The sequence below is a fragment of the Mytilus edulis genome, chromosome 10, assembly GCF_963676685.1.
Source record: "Mytilus edulis chromosome 10, xbMytEdul2.2, whole genome shotgun sequence".
NCBI lineage: Eukaryota > Metazoa > Mollusca > Bivalvia > Mytilida > Mytilidae > Mytilus > Mytilus edulis.
In genome coordinates this window covers 42,772,765-42,791,145 of record NC_092353.1, presented here as the reverse complement: position 1 = coordinate 42,791,145, position 18,381 = coordinate 42,772,765, and the positions used below count along the sequence as shown (strand labels likewise).

The 18,381-nt window shown below is 34.6% G+C and overlaps 1 protein-coding gene across 1 annotated transcript; it reads right to left on the bottom strand.

Annotated features, from left to right (window-relative positions):
- Positions 1-244: 244 nt before the first annotated feature.
- Positions 245-17,690, bottom strand: LOC139492778 (mucin-2-like). The gene is made up of 14 exons (XM_071280928.1): positions 17,630-17,690; positions 16,970-17,299; positions 15,960-16,289; positions 14,193-14,501; positions 11,225-11,899; positions 9,957-10,460; positions 7,667-8,482; positions 6,677-6,910; positions 5,685-5,918; positions 4,694-4,927; positions 3,702-3,935; positions 2,710-2,943; positions 1,178-1,951; positions 245-594 (listed from the first exon to the last, which is right to left on the bottom strand). Exons 1-14 carry the CDS (start codon positions 17,688-17,690, stop codon positions 245-247), a joined length of 5,319 nt encoding a protein of 1,772 aa, XP_071137029.1.
- Between the last annotated feature and the right edge of the window lie 691 nt (positions 17,691-18,381).

The window sequence follows — 18,381 nt, the reverse complement described above, 5'->3', positions numbered from 1 at the left end:
TGTATAAATTATAAAAAAAAACCAACATGCAGATCTATAATTAGAGAAAGTCATATCTAGTTCAACGACAAGAAGGAAGAACTTTTTACCACCCGATGACACAATCTGCAAGGTATATTCCAAAGAGTTTATATTCACTGGAACGTTCTTGAAATATCAATTCAAAGGGTGTCCCGTTGAAAACGAAACACGTTTAAGTATCTTGCTTAAAACATGAAGTATGAAGTCAAATTTTGTAAGTCATCTAGTCTGACCCTTGTTCTGGTTCTGAAGTATCAGTTTTTCCTCTCTTCAATTTAGGTCTCAGGAAATTAATAAATGACATCATATCTATGATAACAACGCACAAGATGACTGAAACAATGAAGACTATTCCAAAAATACCAATAGACTGAGAAGACTTTCTATTATCTTTTGCACTGATCCTTTTATTAATCGTCGCCGATAAGTTGGATTTGTCAACTGATAATTCTTTTTCCAATTTTGCCAGTTGAGGACCTAACATTTCGAGTAGTTCAGCCATTGTATAGTTTGATAAATCTTGCCTTGCCCCAATTCCAAGAGAGCTACATGGACATTGACATGAAATTGCCTCTGCAAAATATCATTTAAAAAGATATAAAAAGGTACACTAGACTGTTCATCTTTTCCACGTTTAATTAAGCTTTTGCCAACGTGGATTATAGAGTAATTGGTACGTTGAAAGGGATGTGAAATGCACCATTATAATGGTGCACGTTGTTCATACTCAGTTCTGATAAATGCCACTAATTCTATATTATTCCTTTAAGCTATTAAAAACTTGTATTCCAAATACATTCTTATTAGTTGTACCAATGGTTTTTAATATTTAAACTTTCCCAAAAAAACCCAGCTACACACGATTTTTCGTTCGCAAATTGCTACGTTGTTTAATAGCAAATAAATATATTGGGACATCCCAAATGCTAAATGTAATAACCATCGAGACTTTTACTAAATCAAGTGTTGTTTGATACTTTGAACGCAGAAGAGAAGCGCCTGTAGATGAGAATTATATTACTTCGCTTTCTTTACTTTTTTGAAACTTGAAATATGAGCATTCCCTTTTCTTTTTACAAAAACAAATTAAAGCATTTACAAAATGTTATTAAACGATAAACTTTATAGAAAAAAAAGATTCCAATAAAACATTTACCAGGGTTTTTAGTCGTTTTTGATGTAGTTAGCAGCCTTGATGAAGATGGAGTTTCAGGATTTTGGGGTGAAGTGGATGTTGTTGATGAAGATGCAGTTCCAGGATTATGAGTTGAAGTGGACGTCCTTGAAGGAGATGTTGTTTCAGGATTTGGGGATGAAGTGGACGACCGTGAATGAAATGTTGTTCCAGCAGTTTGGGGTGAAGTGGCCGTCGTTGAATGAGATGCAGTTTCAGGAATTTGAGTTGAGGAAAACGTCTTTGAAGGAGATGTAGTTCCAGAATTTTGAGTTGAAGAAGACGTCGTTGTAGGAGATGTTGTTCCAAGATTTTGAGTTGAAGTGGACGTCGTTGAAGGAGATGTAGTTCCAGGGTTTTGAGTTGGAGTGGACGTCGTTGAAAGAGATGTTGTTCCAGTATTTTGAGTTGAAGTGGTCGTCGTTGTAGGAGATGCTGTTCCAGGATTTCGAGTTGAAGTGGACGTCGTTAAATGAGATGCAGTTTCAGGGTTTTGAGATGGAGTGGACGTCGTTGAAAGAGATGTTGTTCCAGTATTTTGAATTGAAGTGGTCGTCGTTGTAGGAGATGCTGTTCCAGGATTTTGAGTTGGAGTGGACGTCGTTGAAAGAAATGTTGTTCCAGTATTTTGAGTTGAAATGGTCGTCGTTGTAGGAGATGCTGTTCCAGGATTTCGAGTTGAAGTGAACGTCAATGAATGAGAAGCAGTTTCCGGATTTTGAGTTGTAGTGGTAGTCAAAAATGGATCTGTAGTTTCTAGGAATTAAAGTCAAACAAATCATATTTTCAATAGTTAAATATAACTTAAGTGGCTAAGAATTTGATACGTGATAGATGTTGTGACAGACGCCAGACGAACACCAGTATACCAAAAAATGAATATCATCGCGCGGTTTGACGAAAAGTAGCATTTTCGTGGATATTTGATTTCGTAGCTTTGCCAAAAACTTCATACAAACTTTAAGAAAATTTGAAATTTGTAGAGCGTTTGAATTCGTTGTTGATATGTACCCACAAACTCCACGAATTGTTGGTTTACAACCAATATTAACGAATTCACAGTAGATGACCTTCAAAAATGTTTCTCGTATCTCATTTTTCATGTAGATTAGACCGTTGTTCACGTTTGAATGGTTTTACACTTGTCCTTTTTTCGGCCCTTTATAGCTTGCTGTTCGGTGTGAGCCAAGGCTCCGTGTTGGAGACCGTACTTTGACGATGTTTCGTTTGCAAATTGCTACATTATTTAAGAGCAAATAAATGTATTGGGACATCCCAAATGCTTAATGTAATCATCATAGAGACTTTTACTAAATTAAGTGTTGTTTGATACTTTGGACGCAGCAGGGCAGCGGCTGTAGATGAGAATTATATTACTTTGCGTTCTTTACTTTTTTGAAACTTGAAATATGAGCATTCCCTTTTCTTTTTACAAAAACAAATTAAAGCATTTACAAAATGTTATTAAACGATAAACTTTATAGAAAAAAAAAAGATTCCAATGAAATATTTACCAGGGTTTTTACTCGTTTTTGATGTAGTTAGCAGCCTTGATGAAGATGTAGTTTCAGGATTTCGGGGTGAAGTGGATGTTGTTGATGAAGATACAGTTCCAGGATTATGAGTTGAAGTGGTCGTCCTTGTAGGAGATGCTGTTCCAGGATTTCGAGTTGAAGTGGACGTCAATGAATGAGATGCAGTTTCCGGATTTTGAGTTGTAGTGGTAGTCAAAAATGGATCTGTAGTTACTAGGAATTAAAGTCAAACAAATCATATTTTCAATAGTTAAATATAACTTAAGTGGCTAAGAATTTGATACGTGATAGATGTTGTGACAGACGCCAGACGAACACCAGTATACCACGAAATGAATATCATCGCGCGGTTTGACGAAAAGTAGCATTTTCGTGGATATTTGATTTCGTAGCTTTGCCAAAGTCTTCATACAAACTTAAAGAAAATTTGAAATTTGTAGAGCGTTTGAATTCGTTGTTGATATGTACCCACAAACTCCACAAAAAGTTGGTTTACAACCAATATTAACGAATTCACAGTAGATAACCTTCAAAAATGTCTCTCGTTTCTCATTTTTCATGTAGATTAGACCGTTGGTCACGTTTGAATGGTTTTACACTTGTCCTTTTTTCGGCCCTTTATAGCTTGCTGTTCGGTGTGAGCCAAGGCTCCGTGTTGAAGACTGTACTTTGACAATGTTTCGTTTGCAAATTGCTACATTGTTTAAGAGCAAATAAATGTATTGGGACATCCCAAATGCTTAATGTAATCATCATAGAGACTTTTACTAAATTAAATGCTGTTTGATATTTTGGACGCAGCAGGGGGGCACCTGTAGATGAGAATTATATTACTTCGCTTTCTTTTCTTTTTTGAAACTTGAAATATGAACATTCCCTTTTCTTTTTACAAAAACAAATTAAAGCATTTACAAAATGTTATTAAACGATAAACTTTATAGAAAAAAAAAAGATTCCAATGAAATATTTACCAGGGGTTTTAGTCGTTTTTGATGTAGTTAGCAGCCTTGATGAAGATGTAGTTTCAGGATTTCGGGGTGAAGTGGATGTTGTTGATGAAGATACAGTTCCAGGATTATGAGTTGAAGTGGTCGTCGTTGTAGGAGATGCTGTTCCAGGATTTCGAGTTGAAGTGGACGTCAATGAATGAGATGCAGTTTCCGGATTTTGAGTTGTAGTGGTAGTCAAAAATGGATCTGTAGTTACTAGGAATTAAAGTCAAACAAATCATATTTTCAATAGTTAAATATAACTTAAGTGGTTAAGAATTTGATACGCGATAGATGTTGTGACAGACGCAAGACGAACACCAGTATACCACGAAATGAATATCATCGCGCGGTTTGACGAAAAGTAGCATTTTCGTGGATATTTGATTTCGTAGCTTTGCCAAAGTCTTCATACAAACTTAAAGAAAATTTGAAATTTGTAGAGCGTTTGAATTCGTTGTTGATATGTACCCACAAACTCCACGAATAGTTGGTTTACAACCAATATTAACGAATTCACAGTAGATAACCTTCAAAAATGTCTCTCGTTTCTCATTTTTCATGTAGATTAGACCGTTGGTCACGTTTGAATGGTTTTACACTTGTCCTTTTTTCGGCCCTTTATAGCTTGCTGTTCGGTGTGAGCCAAGGCTCCGTGTTGAAGACTGTACTTTGACAATGTTTCGTTTGCAAATTGCTACATTGTTTAAGAGCAAATAAATGTATTGGGACATCCCAAATGCTTAATGTAATCATCATAGAGACTTTTACTAAATTAAGTGCTGTTTGATATTTTGGACGCAGCAGGGGGGCACCTGTAGATGAGAATTATATTACTTCGCTTTCTTTTCTTTTTTGAAACTTGAAATATGAACATTCCCTTTTCTTTTTACAAAAACAAATTTAAGCATTTACAAAATGTTATTAAACGATAAACTTTATAGAAAAAAAAAAGATTCCAATGAAATATTTACCAGGGTTTTTAGTCGTTTTTGATGTAGTTAGCAGCCTTGATGAAGATGTAGTTTCAGGATTTCGGGGTGAAGTGGATGTTGTTGATGAAGATACAGTTCCAGGATTATGAGTTGAAGTGGTCGTCGTTGTAGGAGATGCTGTTCCAGGATTTCGAGTTGAAGTGGACGTCAATGAATGAGATGCAGTTTCCGGATTTTGAGTTGTAGTGGTAGTCAAAAATGGATCTGTAGTTACTAGGAATTAAAGTCAAACAAATCATATTTTCAATAGTTAAATATAACTTAAGTGGTTAAGAATTTGATACGCGATAGATGTTGTGACAGACGCAAGACGAACAACAGTATACCACAAAATGAATATCATCGCGTGGTTTGACGAAAAGTAGCATTTTCGTGGATATTTGATTTCGTAGCTTTGCCAAAGTCTTCATACAAACTTAAAGAAAATTTGAAATTTGTAGAGCGTTTGAATTCGTTGTTGATATGTACCCACAAACTCCACGAATAGTTGGTTTACAACCAATATTAACGAATTCACAGTTGATAACCTTCAAAAATGTCTCTCGTTTCTCATTTTTCATGTAGATTAGACCGTTGGTCACGTTTGAATGGTTTTACACTTGTCCTTTTTTCGGCCCTTTATAGCTTGCTGTTCGGTGTGAGCCAAGGCTCCGTGTTGAAGACTGTACTTTGACGATGTTTCGTTTGCAAATTGCTGCATTGTTTAAGAGCAAATAAATGTATTGGGACATCCCAAATGCTTAATGTAATCATCATAGAGACTTTTACTAAATTAAGTGCTGTTTGATATTTTGGACGCAGCAGGGGGGCACCTGTAGAGGAGAATTATATTACTTCGCTTTCTTTTCTTTTTTGAAACTTGTAATATGAACATTCCCTTTTCTTTTTACAAAAACAAATTAAAGCATTTACAAAATGTTATTAAACGATAAACTTTATAGAAAAAAAAAGATTCCAATGAAATATTTACCAGGGTTTTTAGTCGTTTTTGATGTAGTTAGCAGCCTTGATGAAGATGTAGTTTCAGGATTTCGGGGTGAAGTGGATGTTGTTGATGAAGATACAGTTCCAGGATTATGAGTTGAAGTGGTCGTCGTTGTAGGAGATGCTGTTCCAGGATTTCGAGTTGAAGTGGACGTCAATGAATGAGATGCAGTTTCCGGATTTTGAGTTGTAGTGGTAGTCAAAAATGGATCTGTAGTTACTAGGAATTAAAGTCAAACAAATCATATTTTCAATAGTTAAATATAACTTAAGTGGTTAAGAATTTGATACGCGATAGATGTTGTGACAGACGCAAGACGAACAACAGTATACCACGAAATGAATATCATCGCGTGGTTTGACGAAAAGTAGCATTTTCGTGGATATTTGATTTCGTAGCTTTGCCAAAGTCTTCATACAAACTTAAAGAAAATTTGAAATTTGTAGAGCGTTTGAATTCGTTGTTGATATGTACCCACAAACTCCACGAATAGTTGGTTTACAACCAATATTAACGAATTCACAGTTGATAACCTTCAAAAATGTCTCTCGTTTCTCATTTTTCATGTAGATTAGACCGTTGGTCACGTTTGAATGGTTTTACACTTGTCCTTTTTTCGGCCCTTTATAGCTTGCTGTTCGGTGTGAGCCAAGGCTCCGTGTTGAAGACTGTACTTTGACGATGTTTCGTTTGCAAATTGCTACATTGTTTAAGAGCAAATAAATGTATTGGGACATCCCAAATGCTTAATGTAATCATCATAGAGACTTTTACTAAATTAAGTGCTGTTTGATATTTTGGACGCAGCAGGGGGGCACCTGTAAATGAGAATTATATTACTTCGCTTTCTTTTCTTTTTTGAAACTTGAAATATAAACATTCCCTTTTCTTTTTACAAAAACAAATTAAAGCATTTACAAAATGTTATTAAACGATAAACTTTATAGAAAAAAAAAAGATTCCAATGAAATATTTACCAGGGTTTTTAGTCGTTTTTGATGTAGTTAGCAGCCTTGATGAAGATGTAGTTTCAGGATTTCGGGGTGAAGTGGATGTTGTTGATGAAGATACAGTTCCAGGATTATGAGTTGAAGTGGTCGTCGTTGTAGGAGATGCTGTTCCAGGATTTCGAGTTGAAGTGGACGTCAATGAATGAGATGCAGTTTCCGGATTTTGAGTTGTAGTGGTAGTCAAAAATAGATCTGTAGTTACTAGGAATTAAAGTCAAACAAATCATATTTTCAATAGTTAAATATAACTTAAGTGGTTAAGAAGTTGATACGCGATAGATGTTGTGACAGACGCCAGACGAACAACAGTATACCACGAAATGAATATCATCGCGCGGTTTGACGAAAAGTAGGATTTTCGTGGATATTTGATTTCGCAGCTTTGTCAAAGTCTTCATACAAACTTAAAGAAAATTTGAAATTTGTAGAGCGTTTGAATTCGTTGTTGATATGTACCCACAAACTCCACGAATAGTTGGTTTACAACCAATATTAACGAATTCACAGTAGATGACCTTCAAAAATGTTTCTCGTTTCTCATTTTTCATGTAGATTAGACCGTTGGTCACGTTTGAATGGTTTTACACTTGTCCTTTTTCGGCCCTTTATAGCTTGCTGTTCTGTGTGAGCCAAGGCTCCGTGTTGGAGACCGTACTTTGACGATGTTTCGTTTGCAAATTGCTACATTGTTTAAGAGCAAATAAATGTATTGGGACATCCCAAATGCTTAATGTTATCATCATAGAGACTTTTACTAAATTAAGTGTTGTTTGATACTTTGGACGCAGCAGGGGAGCGGCTGTAGATGAGAATTATATTACTTCGCTTTCTTTACTTTTTTTGAAACTTGAAATATGAGCATTCCCTTTTCTTTTTACAAAAACAAATTAAAGCATTTACAAAATGTTATTAAACGATAAACATTATAGAAAAAAAAGATTACAGTGAAATATTTACCAGGGATTTTAGTCGTTTTTGATGTAGTTAGCAGCCTTGATGAAGATGTAGTTTCAGGATTTTGGGGTGAAGTGGATGTTATTGATGAAGATGCAGTTCCAGAATTATGAGTTAAGGTGGACGTCCTTGAAGAAGATGTTGTTTCAGGATTTGGGGATGAAGTGGACGACCGTGAATGAAATGTTGTTGCAGCAGTTTGGGGTGAAGTGGCCGTCGTTGAATGAGATGCAGTTTCAGGGATTTGAGTTGAGGAAGACGTCGTTGAATAAGATGTAGTTCCAGAATTTTGAGTTGAAGAAGACGTCGTTGTAGGAGATGTTGTTCCAGGATTTTCAGTTGAATTGGAGGTCATTGAAGGAGATGTATTTCCAGGGTTTTGAGTTGGAGTGGACGTCGTTGAAAGAGATGCTGTTCCAGTATTTTGAATTGAAGACGTCGTTGTAGGAGATGTTGTTCCAGGATTTTGAGTTGAAGTGGACGTCGTTGAAGGAGATGTTGTTCCAGGATTTTGAGTTGAAGTGGACGTCGTTGAAGGAGATGTAGTTCCAGGGTTTTGAGTTGGAGTGGACGTCGTTGAAAGAGATGTTGTTCCAGTATTTTGAGTTGAAGTGGTCGTCGTTGAAGAAGATGCTGTTGCAGGATTTCGAGTTGGAGTGGACGTCGTTGAAAGAGATGTTGTTCCAGTATTTTGAGTTGAAGTGGTCGTCGTTGTAGGAGATGCTGTTCCAGGATTTCGAGTTGAAGTGGACGTCAATGAATGAGATGCAGTTTCTGGATTTTGAGTTGTAGTGGTAGTCAAAAATGGATCTGTAGTTACTAGGAATTAAAGTCAAACAAATCATATTTTCAATAGTTAAATATAACTTAAGGTAGCACAGTACAAAGATTTTTTATCCCCAATCAGACATCTTTAAACTGATGTAATTCCACTCATCTTTCTTTAAATTGTATAAATGAGGTAATAAAAGAAAGAAGAAGGACCAATCTTTCAAATTGTGATAACTTTATTATGACATAATTATTACATCATTAATTGTTATGTAATTAGTTGCCATATTGTGATGTCTATACTTGAATGAATTTAGCTTCTTTGTTATTCATAGCATCCCAAAATATTTTATAGATTCGTGCACAACACAGTTTGACCTCCAAAACTGTGTCTCAGATTTTTCCTATTGTATTACATTCTCTCATAAATCTTCAATGAAATTTGCAACATCAATTCATAAGAGACCACTAAATTCAATTTGGTATAACATTTGTTCTATTGATGTTTTGGGAAATCTGAGACACAGTTTTGGAGGTCAAGCTGTGTTGTACAAGAATATATAAAATATTTTGGGATGCTATGAAGAACAAAGAAGCTAAATTCATTCAAGTGTGGACATCACAATCTAGCAACTAATTACATAATAATTAATTATGTAATAATTATGTCATAATGAAATTATCACAATTTGAAAGTTTAATCTTTCTTCTTTCTTTTGGTACCTCATTTATAAAATATAAAGAAGGATGAAATGAATTACATCAGTATAAAGATGTCTCATTGGGAGTGAAAAAATCTTTGTATTGTGCTACCTTAAGTGGCTAAGAATTTGATACGCGATAGATGTTATGACAGACGCCAGACGAACACCAGTATACCACGAAATGAATATCATCGCGCGGTTTGACGAAAACTAGCATTTTCGTGGATATTGGATTTCGTAGCTTTGCCAAAAACTTCATACAAACTTAAAGAAAATTTAAAATTTGTAGAGCGTTTGAATTCGTTGTTGATATGTACCCACAAACTCCACGAATAGTTGGTTTACAACCAATATTAACGAATTCACAGTAGATGACCTTCAAAAATGTTTCTCGTTTCTCATTTTTCATGTAGATTAGACCGTTGGTCACGTTTGAATGGTTTTACACTTGTCCTTTTTTCGACCCTTTATAGCTTGCTGTTCGGTGTGAGCCAAGGCTCCGTGTTGGAGACCGTACTTTGACGATGTTTCGTTTTCAAATTGCTACATTGTTTAAGAGCAAATAAATGTATTGGGACATCCCAAATGCTTAATGTAATCATCATAGAGACTTTTACTGAATTAAGTGCTGTTTGATACTTTGGACGCAGCAGGGGAGCGCCTGTAGATGAGAATTATATTACTTCGCTTTCTATACTTTTTTGAAACTTGAAATATGAGCATTCCCTTTTCTTTTTACAAAAACAAATTAAAGCATTTACAAAATGTTATTAAACGATAAACTTTATAGAAAAAAAAGATTCCAGTGAAATATTTACCAGGGTTTTTACTCGTTTTTGATGTAGTTAGCAGCCTTGATGAAGATGTAGCTTCAGGATTTCGGGGTGAAGTGGATGTTGTTGATGAAGATACAGTTCCAGGATTATGAGTTAAAGTGGACGTCCTTGAAGGAGATGTTGTTTCAGTATTTGGGGATGAAGTGGTCGACCGTGAATGAAATGGTGTTCCAGTAGTTTGGGGTGAACTGGTCGTCGTTGAATGAGATGCAGTTTCAGGAATTTGAGTTGAGGAAGACTTCGTTGAAAGAGGTGTAGTTCCAGAATTTTGAGTTGAGGAAGACGTCGTTGTAAGAGATGTTGTTCCAGGATTTTGAGTTGAAGTGGACGTCGTTGAAGGAGATGTATTTCCAGTATTTTGAGTTGAAGTGGTCGTCGTTGTAGGAGATGCTGTTCCAGGATTTCGAGTTGAATTGGACGTCGTTGAATGAGATGCAGTTTCCGGATTTTCAGTTGTAGTGGTTGTCAAAGATGGATCTGTAGTTACTAGGAATTAAAGTCAAACAAATCATATTTTCAATAGTTAAATATAACTTAAGTGGTTAAGAATTTGATACTTAATGCGCAATAGATGTTGTGACAGACGGCAGACGAACACCAGTATACCACAAAATGAATATCATCGCGCGGTTTGACGAAAACTAGCATTTTCGTGGATATTTGATTTCGTAGCTTTGCCAAAGTCTGCATACAAACTTAAAGAAAATTTGAAATTTGTTGAGCGTTTGAATTCGTGGTTGATATTTACCAATTAACTCCACAAAAAGCTGGTTTACAATTAATATTAACGAATTCACAGGAGATGACCTTCAAAAATGTTTCTTGTTTTTCATTTTTCATGTAGATTATAACATTGGTCACGTTTAAATGGTTTTACACTTGTCCTTTTTCGGCCCATTATAGCTTGCTGTTCGGTGTGAGCCAAGGCTCCGTGTTGGAGATTGTACTTTGACGATATTTCGTTCGCAAATTGCTACATTGTTTAAGAGCAAATTAATGTATCGGGACATCCCAAATGCTTAATGTAATCAACATAGAGACTTTTACTAAATCAAGTGTTGTTTGAGACTTTGGACGCAGCAGGGGAGCGTCTGTAGATGAGAATTATATTAATTCCCTTTTTTTACTTTTTTGAAACTTGAAATATGAGCACTCCCTTTTCTTTTTACAAAAACAAATTAAAGCATTTACAAAATGTTATTAAACGATAAACTTTATAGAAAAAAAAAAGATTCAAATACAATATTTACCAGGGTTTTTAGTTGTTTTTGATGTAGTTAGGAGCCTTGATGAAGATGTAGTTTCAGGATTTTGGGGTGAAGTGGATGTTGTTGATGAAGATGCAGTTCCGGGATTATGAGTTGAAGTGGACGTCCTTGAAGGATATGTTGTTTCAGGATTTGGGGATGAAGTGGACGACCGTGAATGAAATGTTGTTCCAGCAGTTTGGGGTGAAGTGGCCGTCGTTGAATGAGATGCAGTTTCAGGAATTTGAGTTGAGGAAGACGTCGTTGAAGGAGATGTAGTTCCAAAATTTTGAGTTGAGGAAGACGTCGTTGTAGAAGATGTTGTTCCAGGATTTTGAGTTGAAGTGGACGTCGTTGAAGGAGATGTAGTACCAGGGTTTTGAGTTGGAGTGGACGTCGTTGAAAGAGATGTTGTTCCAGTATTTTGAGTTGAAGTGGTCGTCGTTGTAGGAGATGCTGTTCCAGGATTTCTAGTTGAAGTGGACGTCGTTGAATGAGATGCAGTTTCAGGGTTTTGAGTTGGAGTGGACGTCGTTGAAAGAGATGTTGTTCCAGTATTTTGAGTTGAAGTGGTCGTCGTTGTAGGAGATGCTGTTCCAGGATTTCGAGTTGAAGTGGGCGTCAATGAATGAGATGACGTTCCCGGATTTTGAGTTGTAGTGGTCGTCAAAGATGGATCTGTAGTTAGTAGGAATTAAAGTCAAACAAATCATATTTTCGATGGGTGAATATAACTTAAGTGGCTAAGAATTTGATACGTGATAGATGTTGTGACAGACGCCAGACGAACACCAGTATACCACGAAAGGAATATCATCGCGCGGTTTGACGAAAACTAGCATTTTCGAGGATATTTGATTTCGTAGCTTTGCCAAAGTCTTCATACAAACTTAAAGAAAATTTGAAATTTGTAGAGCGTTTGAATTCGTGGTTGATATTTACCCATAAACTCCACAAAAAGTTGGTTTACAATTGATATTAACGAATTCACAATAGATGACCTTCAAAAACATTTCTCGTTTCTCATTTTTCATGTAGATTACACCGTTGGTCACGTTTGAATGGTTTTACACTTTTCCTTTTTTTCGGCCCTTTATAGCTTGCTGTTCGGAGTGAGACAAGGCTCTGTGTTGGAGACCGTACTTTGACTTATCATGGTTTACTTTTACAAATTGTGACTTGGCTGGAGAGTTGTCTCATTGGCACTCATACCACATCTCCTTCTATCTATGAATAAAAAAAGTCCGAATTATGGCTATTTTTGACATTTTTACCTATTATGTCCGTTTGTTTGTTAACAAATCGTTGTCAATATAATGAAATTAAATGCGATTCTCATACTTTTTAGCTAGTAATAAAACCAGGTTTTATCTACCATTTTCTACATAATAAAATACCTGTACCAAGTCATGACTATGACAGTTATTAATCATTCGTTTAATGAGGTTGAGATTTTAATTTTGCCGTTTGAATAGGGACTTTCCGTTTAATAGTTCAGTATTTTGTTATTTTACTTTTCATTAAAACCACTCTTTGCTTTTGTAATTGCATTTTGAATGGAAAGCAAGAGTGTATAATGGAAACTTGAAACTTGATTGAATAGAAAACAAGCATATAGCTTCATGATAACAAATGAAGTATTTATAACCATATAAAGACTTCTCATAAAAATTGCTTGAGCAGTCACGGCAACAAAAATCATGCACAGTTGTAGGCGTAAATATTTCTTTTATTCAGAAACATTAAGAAAAGATGCATTAAAATCGACTTTTAAGATGATTCAGATGATTCATTTTCATTTTTGAATTTGGGACATTTTATTCTTCTTTAAAATTATGAGGGGTGTCCTTCATTTCTATGCTTTATAAGTTTGGCCTGTTATTCTCTATTCTTTAATTTTTAGTGACCAATTAGTCTCTACATTCTAGCTGTTTGCGTGTTGTTTCTTATTTATCTATGTATCTATTAAGCGATATGTTGAAATTCTCAAATGAGAAAACTAATCAGTAAAAAGCTAAAATTATTTTTAAGGATGTACAGGTATACACTCTGAGGAGCCAAATATTTCTAGAGTTAAAATTTTTTCTTAACCTGATTTTTGGGTTTATATAACTGTAAATAAATGTTGAGGAAAACATCGTATGGTGGTGGACTTCTCTTGTTTTGCTACGGCCCTTTGAAAGTACCCAAAATTGAAGATTTTCTAATTTTTCATAAATTTTTACCCATTTGTAGGCAATTATCCTGAAAACAAATATAGTTCCACAATTAAACTTTTTTTTTCTTAATTTCAAAAAAGATGAAGTTGGTAAATTGAATAAATTAGAATTTAAAAAAAACTATAGTTAGGTGTTAATGTAAGAAAGTTTTATAATATTTTGTTGCTTTTGTGTGTCAAATTTACCCTGGTGTCAATTTTGTAAATTTGCGATTTTTCTCTATTTCTATGATGCATATCATTTCAACTTCATTGTTATGATAATTGAAAAAAAATATATATCTAGGAAACTTAAAAAGAAAAAAAAAACAAATATATGGGATGTACATGTTTCTGGTAAAATCATTTCTTGTACCCGTCACCAATTTTCTCAACATTTGGCTAAAAAGACTGACTTGATTGGTTATAAAATTTGAAAACAATTATGATGCAAAAACTTGTTGTAAGTACACAATTTGTTCTTGTCCATTCGTTTTTGAAGCGTTTTGTTATTTGAAATTGCCATGTGATTATGGACTTTCCAAATTGCTTTTCCTCTAAGTTCAGTATTTTTGTGATTTTACTTTTTATTTCACAGAGTAAGTTTGATTATAACATTTTTAAAATTCATTGATATTTTCCGCGTGTATCAAGAGTGTTTTGAAATAATTTCAAATGAGATTACAACGAGACTGAAACGTCAGAAGAATACATCATTATAACAAAGACTAATACCAACACACTCAGTATTCTAATAACAACACAAATACTTACTTCCGTTCACTTGTATATTAACTACAGTACTTGATGTTTTCCCAAAGATGTTTTCAGCTGTACATATATACTGGCCCGTGTCTGTAAAATCTGCCGATAATATATCCAGTGACGGCGAAGTTACTGAAGATCCAGAATATTTTCCACTTATGTTGTTTTCAGATGGAAAGACCCTCGTTCCAGACTCGGTTGTAATATTCCACTCTACAGAGGTGATATCAGGATAGGCTTCTACGCTACAGTGGATGGTATGTGCTGTTTGGTATTCTGCTACAATCGGTTCTGTAACCACATGTACAATAGGCTTATCTGCAATGTTACATGTAGATTATAACTGGATTATAATGAAATGAATTTGATCAACGTAACTTTTAATGTATTTTTTAATGTAAATTATAAAGTATAACTTATAGCTAATTTGGTTATGATTGTCTACAGGTATTTCGCATGTGTTAAGCTTAGTTGTTATTACTGTACAACATATTGGTAATGTCTTTGGGCGTCGCCATTTTTTTTCTGTGCTGATGGCCATTGTTGTGAAATTATCTTTTAACTGCAACTGTGTTTTTTGCGTAGAGAAATATGCATTGACAAAATACTGTATCTAACCGTGTATGTGTAAATCTATCAGGTCGAGAAATACTGCATGTTTTTGGCAGTTTAGGAAAATATAAATGATTTTTGAATTCTAACATACGTATCGTATTTTTGATGAAAACTGATAAAACTGAATTGGTTCACAACTGCGCCGCTGATGAGTCTTATATAGAAAATCATCCATAGCATCTCTGACGAGTTAAAACAAATATAATTTAACTCTTAAAAATCTAAAGGACGATTCTCTATTTGAATTATTGGTTGATTGATTGTTGCTGGTAAACGCAACTTTCGACACTTGACATTACGTCTCTAAGGAAACACCATATCAGTTGTACACAATTCAATACTTATATGATATTAGATTACATATTTTTTAGTTCATTTTGTGATAACAATAAAGTTAAAGTTTCGATAAATATACAAATAAGAAGACGTATGATTGCCAATGACACAACTCTCCACAAGAGACCAATTGACATAGAAATTAACAACAATTATAAGTCACAGTACGGCTTTCAACAATGAACACAACTCACAGCACAGTCAGTTACATGCTATCCCACTGAAATCAAGTTCTTGTAAGAGCAGACACGTAATTTTATATGTTTCCCCATGCTATTAAGGGTGGTACATCTGGAAGGTCAGATGTAAATTGTTTGACACAAAAAGACATACCTGTAACATGTTTTCACAATTTCAAAGACGCTACAAACCTCTATTTGATATTAGGGGTCGTTCTGGTTCCTTGTTTTGTTGGACTAATGTGTTTTATGATAAATAGTTATTCATTCGCACTAATAAAATGCTGTAGAAATAAATTGTTGAACTAATGGGTAATATTTTGGGTTTCAATTTGTATTTAGAGTGACAGAATATTTAGCCGGACTGGACGGAAGACCTATTCATTTTATCCAAATTTGTTATTGGAAATTATGCATTGTGCATCATTTAATTCGTTTTGCATAGTTTAAACATATTTATTTATAGTGGATTCGTTTTGCATGTACCAGAAAAAGTATATATTTTATATATTTCATACACTGTACATCTATCTTGACTTTTTAGATTTGCATTGTTTGCGAATTGCACATGTGTGTCCCCCTTTTCAATTACATTGTTAATTACACATTTCTCTACTTAGGAATACAGTGAAGATGTCATACTTACAACCAACAACAATGTCATTTCCACATTGTTTGAAATCTGTATTATTAACACAGCACTGGTAAGAACCTGAATCACTAATCTGTGCTTTGGAAATAACTAGCTCAGGACTTCCTGTCAGGTCACATACTAAGGACTTAGTTGATACCGCCCTACGCTCGGTGTTTAAAGCTGACAAAGTATCTTTAGAGACACATTTTGGGATGGTATTTGAATCTTTCTTCCACTTGACATATGTGGCCGGAGGAAATGCTTCGTACGAACAGGGAAGTAGTATGTCATCTCCAACTTCAAACTTATATTGACTAATCGATTCTTTGAAAACAGGAGCAGCTTAAAATATACAAAGTAAAAATGCAAATAAATTTTGTTTACTTACCTAAATGTATATTGATAACATCTTTGCTCATGACAGAGTTCTCGACATTTTTTGGTGGTGCGAGGGTTTATATTTACAACCAGGGAGACAACTTATAAAACTGTTTTGGTTCCCCTAATTTTTTTATCTCTGATCTCAGGTTTTACAAAAAAATCCAATATCATAAGCGTTTCAAGACAATTCCTATTTCGAATTTGAAAAGACATTTGCCCCTTTTGATTTTTATTCCGCTGCCTATGCATTACTTGAAGATAATAACAACCTTGATTTTTTAAATTCAAATAAATATTTAAACATTAAGTCTCAAATAATATAGTTTACATTTTACAGAAATAAGACTTTTCCACGGTCATAAATCATTTTCCTAACATCTCTATTATACAAATGCAAAACGTATAAACAGATGTATAGATAGCTACACTGTATGTAGAAAAAGTGAAAACTACCAAATATCTAATGCAACGATTGGCTAACAACGCCCTAAACAATGGGAATGCAACCAATAACTTGACGTAATTTTCAGGTTCAGTTAGATTTTAAAACGGGGAAATAATAGGTTTGTAATGCCCCCTTTGCTGTCTTCCTATTTCTTGAATAGTTATTCTTGTTTAGCCGATTTAATTTAAATAAACACCTCTTTGTAACCTAACGTAAATAACAGGACCAGATCCTGGTTCCGAAGCATAATCCGTGAAAGCTTGGCACTTATATTCCCCAATATCATCTGGCATAATGTTATATATCATTAATGAAGGCGAATCTACTGTAGATCCCCCATATTTCGCCACATCTGTATTGATAACATTGTGCACTCCATGTGATTTGTCAAACATATTTAGAAAGAACCATTTAATCTTAGTAACAGGGTCGTTGTTTGCAGAATGTTCACAGTTAAGTGTAATATTGAATCCAATGTCTTCTGTATAGGAAGTTGGACTTGAAGTCACAGTTGGGGGTTTGAAGTCTGTAAAAAAAAAATTTTTTTTCTTCAGAGAAGCATACATAAGCAAATTAAGCTATTATAATAAATTATTGTATTACTTAAATGAAAAACCGTTATGTGGGATTTTTCTCGCTGCGTTGAAGTCCCATTGGTGATCTTTGTCTGTCATCTGCTCTTTTTTGTCGGGTTGTTGTCTGTTTAACATATTTCTTATTTCTATTCTTAATTTTATATTCCGAGGTCGTAGTTTGTTGGTGCGGTCCATATGTGTTTTTAAATTCTCGTTTTTTATATATAAATTAAACCGTTTGGTTTCCAGTATGAATATTTTTTCACTAGTCGTTTTTATACCCTTTATATCTTGCTTTTCAGTTAGACCACAGGCTCTGTGTTGAAGGTCATACTTTGACATCTAGTTGAAAACTGTTTATACATTGTGACTCGGCTGCATACGGAGCATATATCTCCCGATTGATTTGATATTCCCGGGCTTACGCCTCTCTTTTTTCTGGAACTCTTTTTTTCGAAGGATATGCGCAAGTAAAGTAATCCATTTCTTACTACAGTCGATTTAGCATCACGTTTAGTTCGAAATAGTTTGATTGACAATTGTTGTTTAAAATCCAGATGCAAATATTCGTGTACATTAATGACGGGACGATTTTGTTTTATTAATCACGGTAGATGTGTACTTTTAGAAGGTCAACCTGGAATTAGGCCGAAAGTTCTGATTAAAATTGAGAATGTAAATGGGGAATATGTCAAAGAGACAAAAACCCGACCAAAGAGAAAACAACAGCCGAAGGCCACCGATAGGTCTTCAACACAGCGAGAAAATCCAACACCAGGAGGTGGTCCTCAACTGGCCCCTAAATACAATTGTTAACTAGTTCATTGAAAATGGACGTCACACTAAACTCCAAAACATATACATGAACTTAAATTAAAAAAATAACATACAAGACTAACAAAAGCCAGAGGCTCCCGACTTTATATATTTAGTTTTGATGTTATATTTGTATTCTCATCGGATTTTGTGAAATGTCTTATCGTTTGTAGTTGTCAATCTAATTTTTTTCCTGTTGTATTCATGTGTTATGGTA

What these genes read in the sequence shown, in the direction of transcription:
- LOC139492778 (XM_071280928.1), bottom strand. Translation starts at nt 17,690, where the DNA reads ATGTCAAAGTATGACCTTCAACACAGAGCCTGTGGTCTAACTGAAAAG. An exon ending in AAATGACATTGTTGTTGGTT is followed by an intron (nt 14,502 to 15,959) that starts GTAAGTATGACA and finishes GTAACATTGCAG; the next exon opens with ATAAGCCTATTGTACATGTG. An exon ending in AAAAACGAGTAAAAACCCTG is followed by an intron (nt 8,483 to 9,956) that starts GTAAATATTTCA and finishes TTTAATTCCTAG; the next exon opens with TAACTACAGATCCATTTTTG.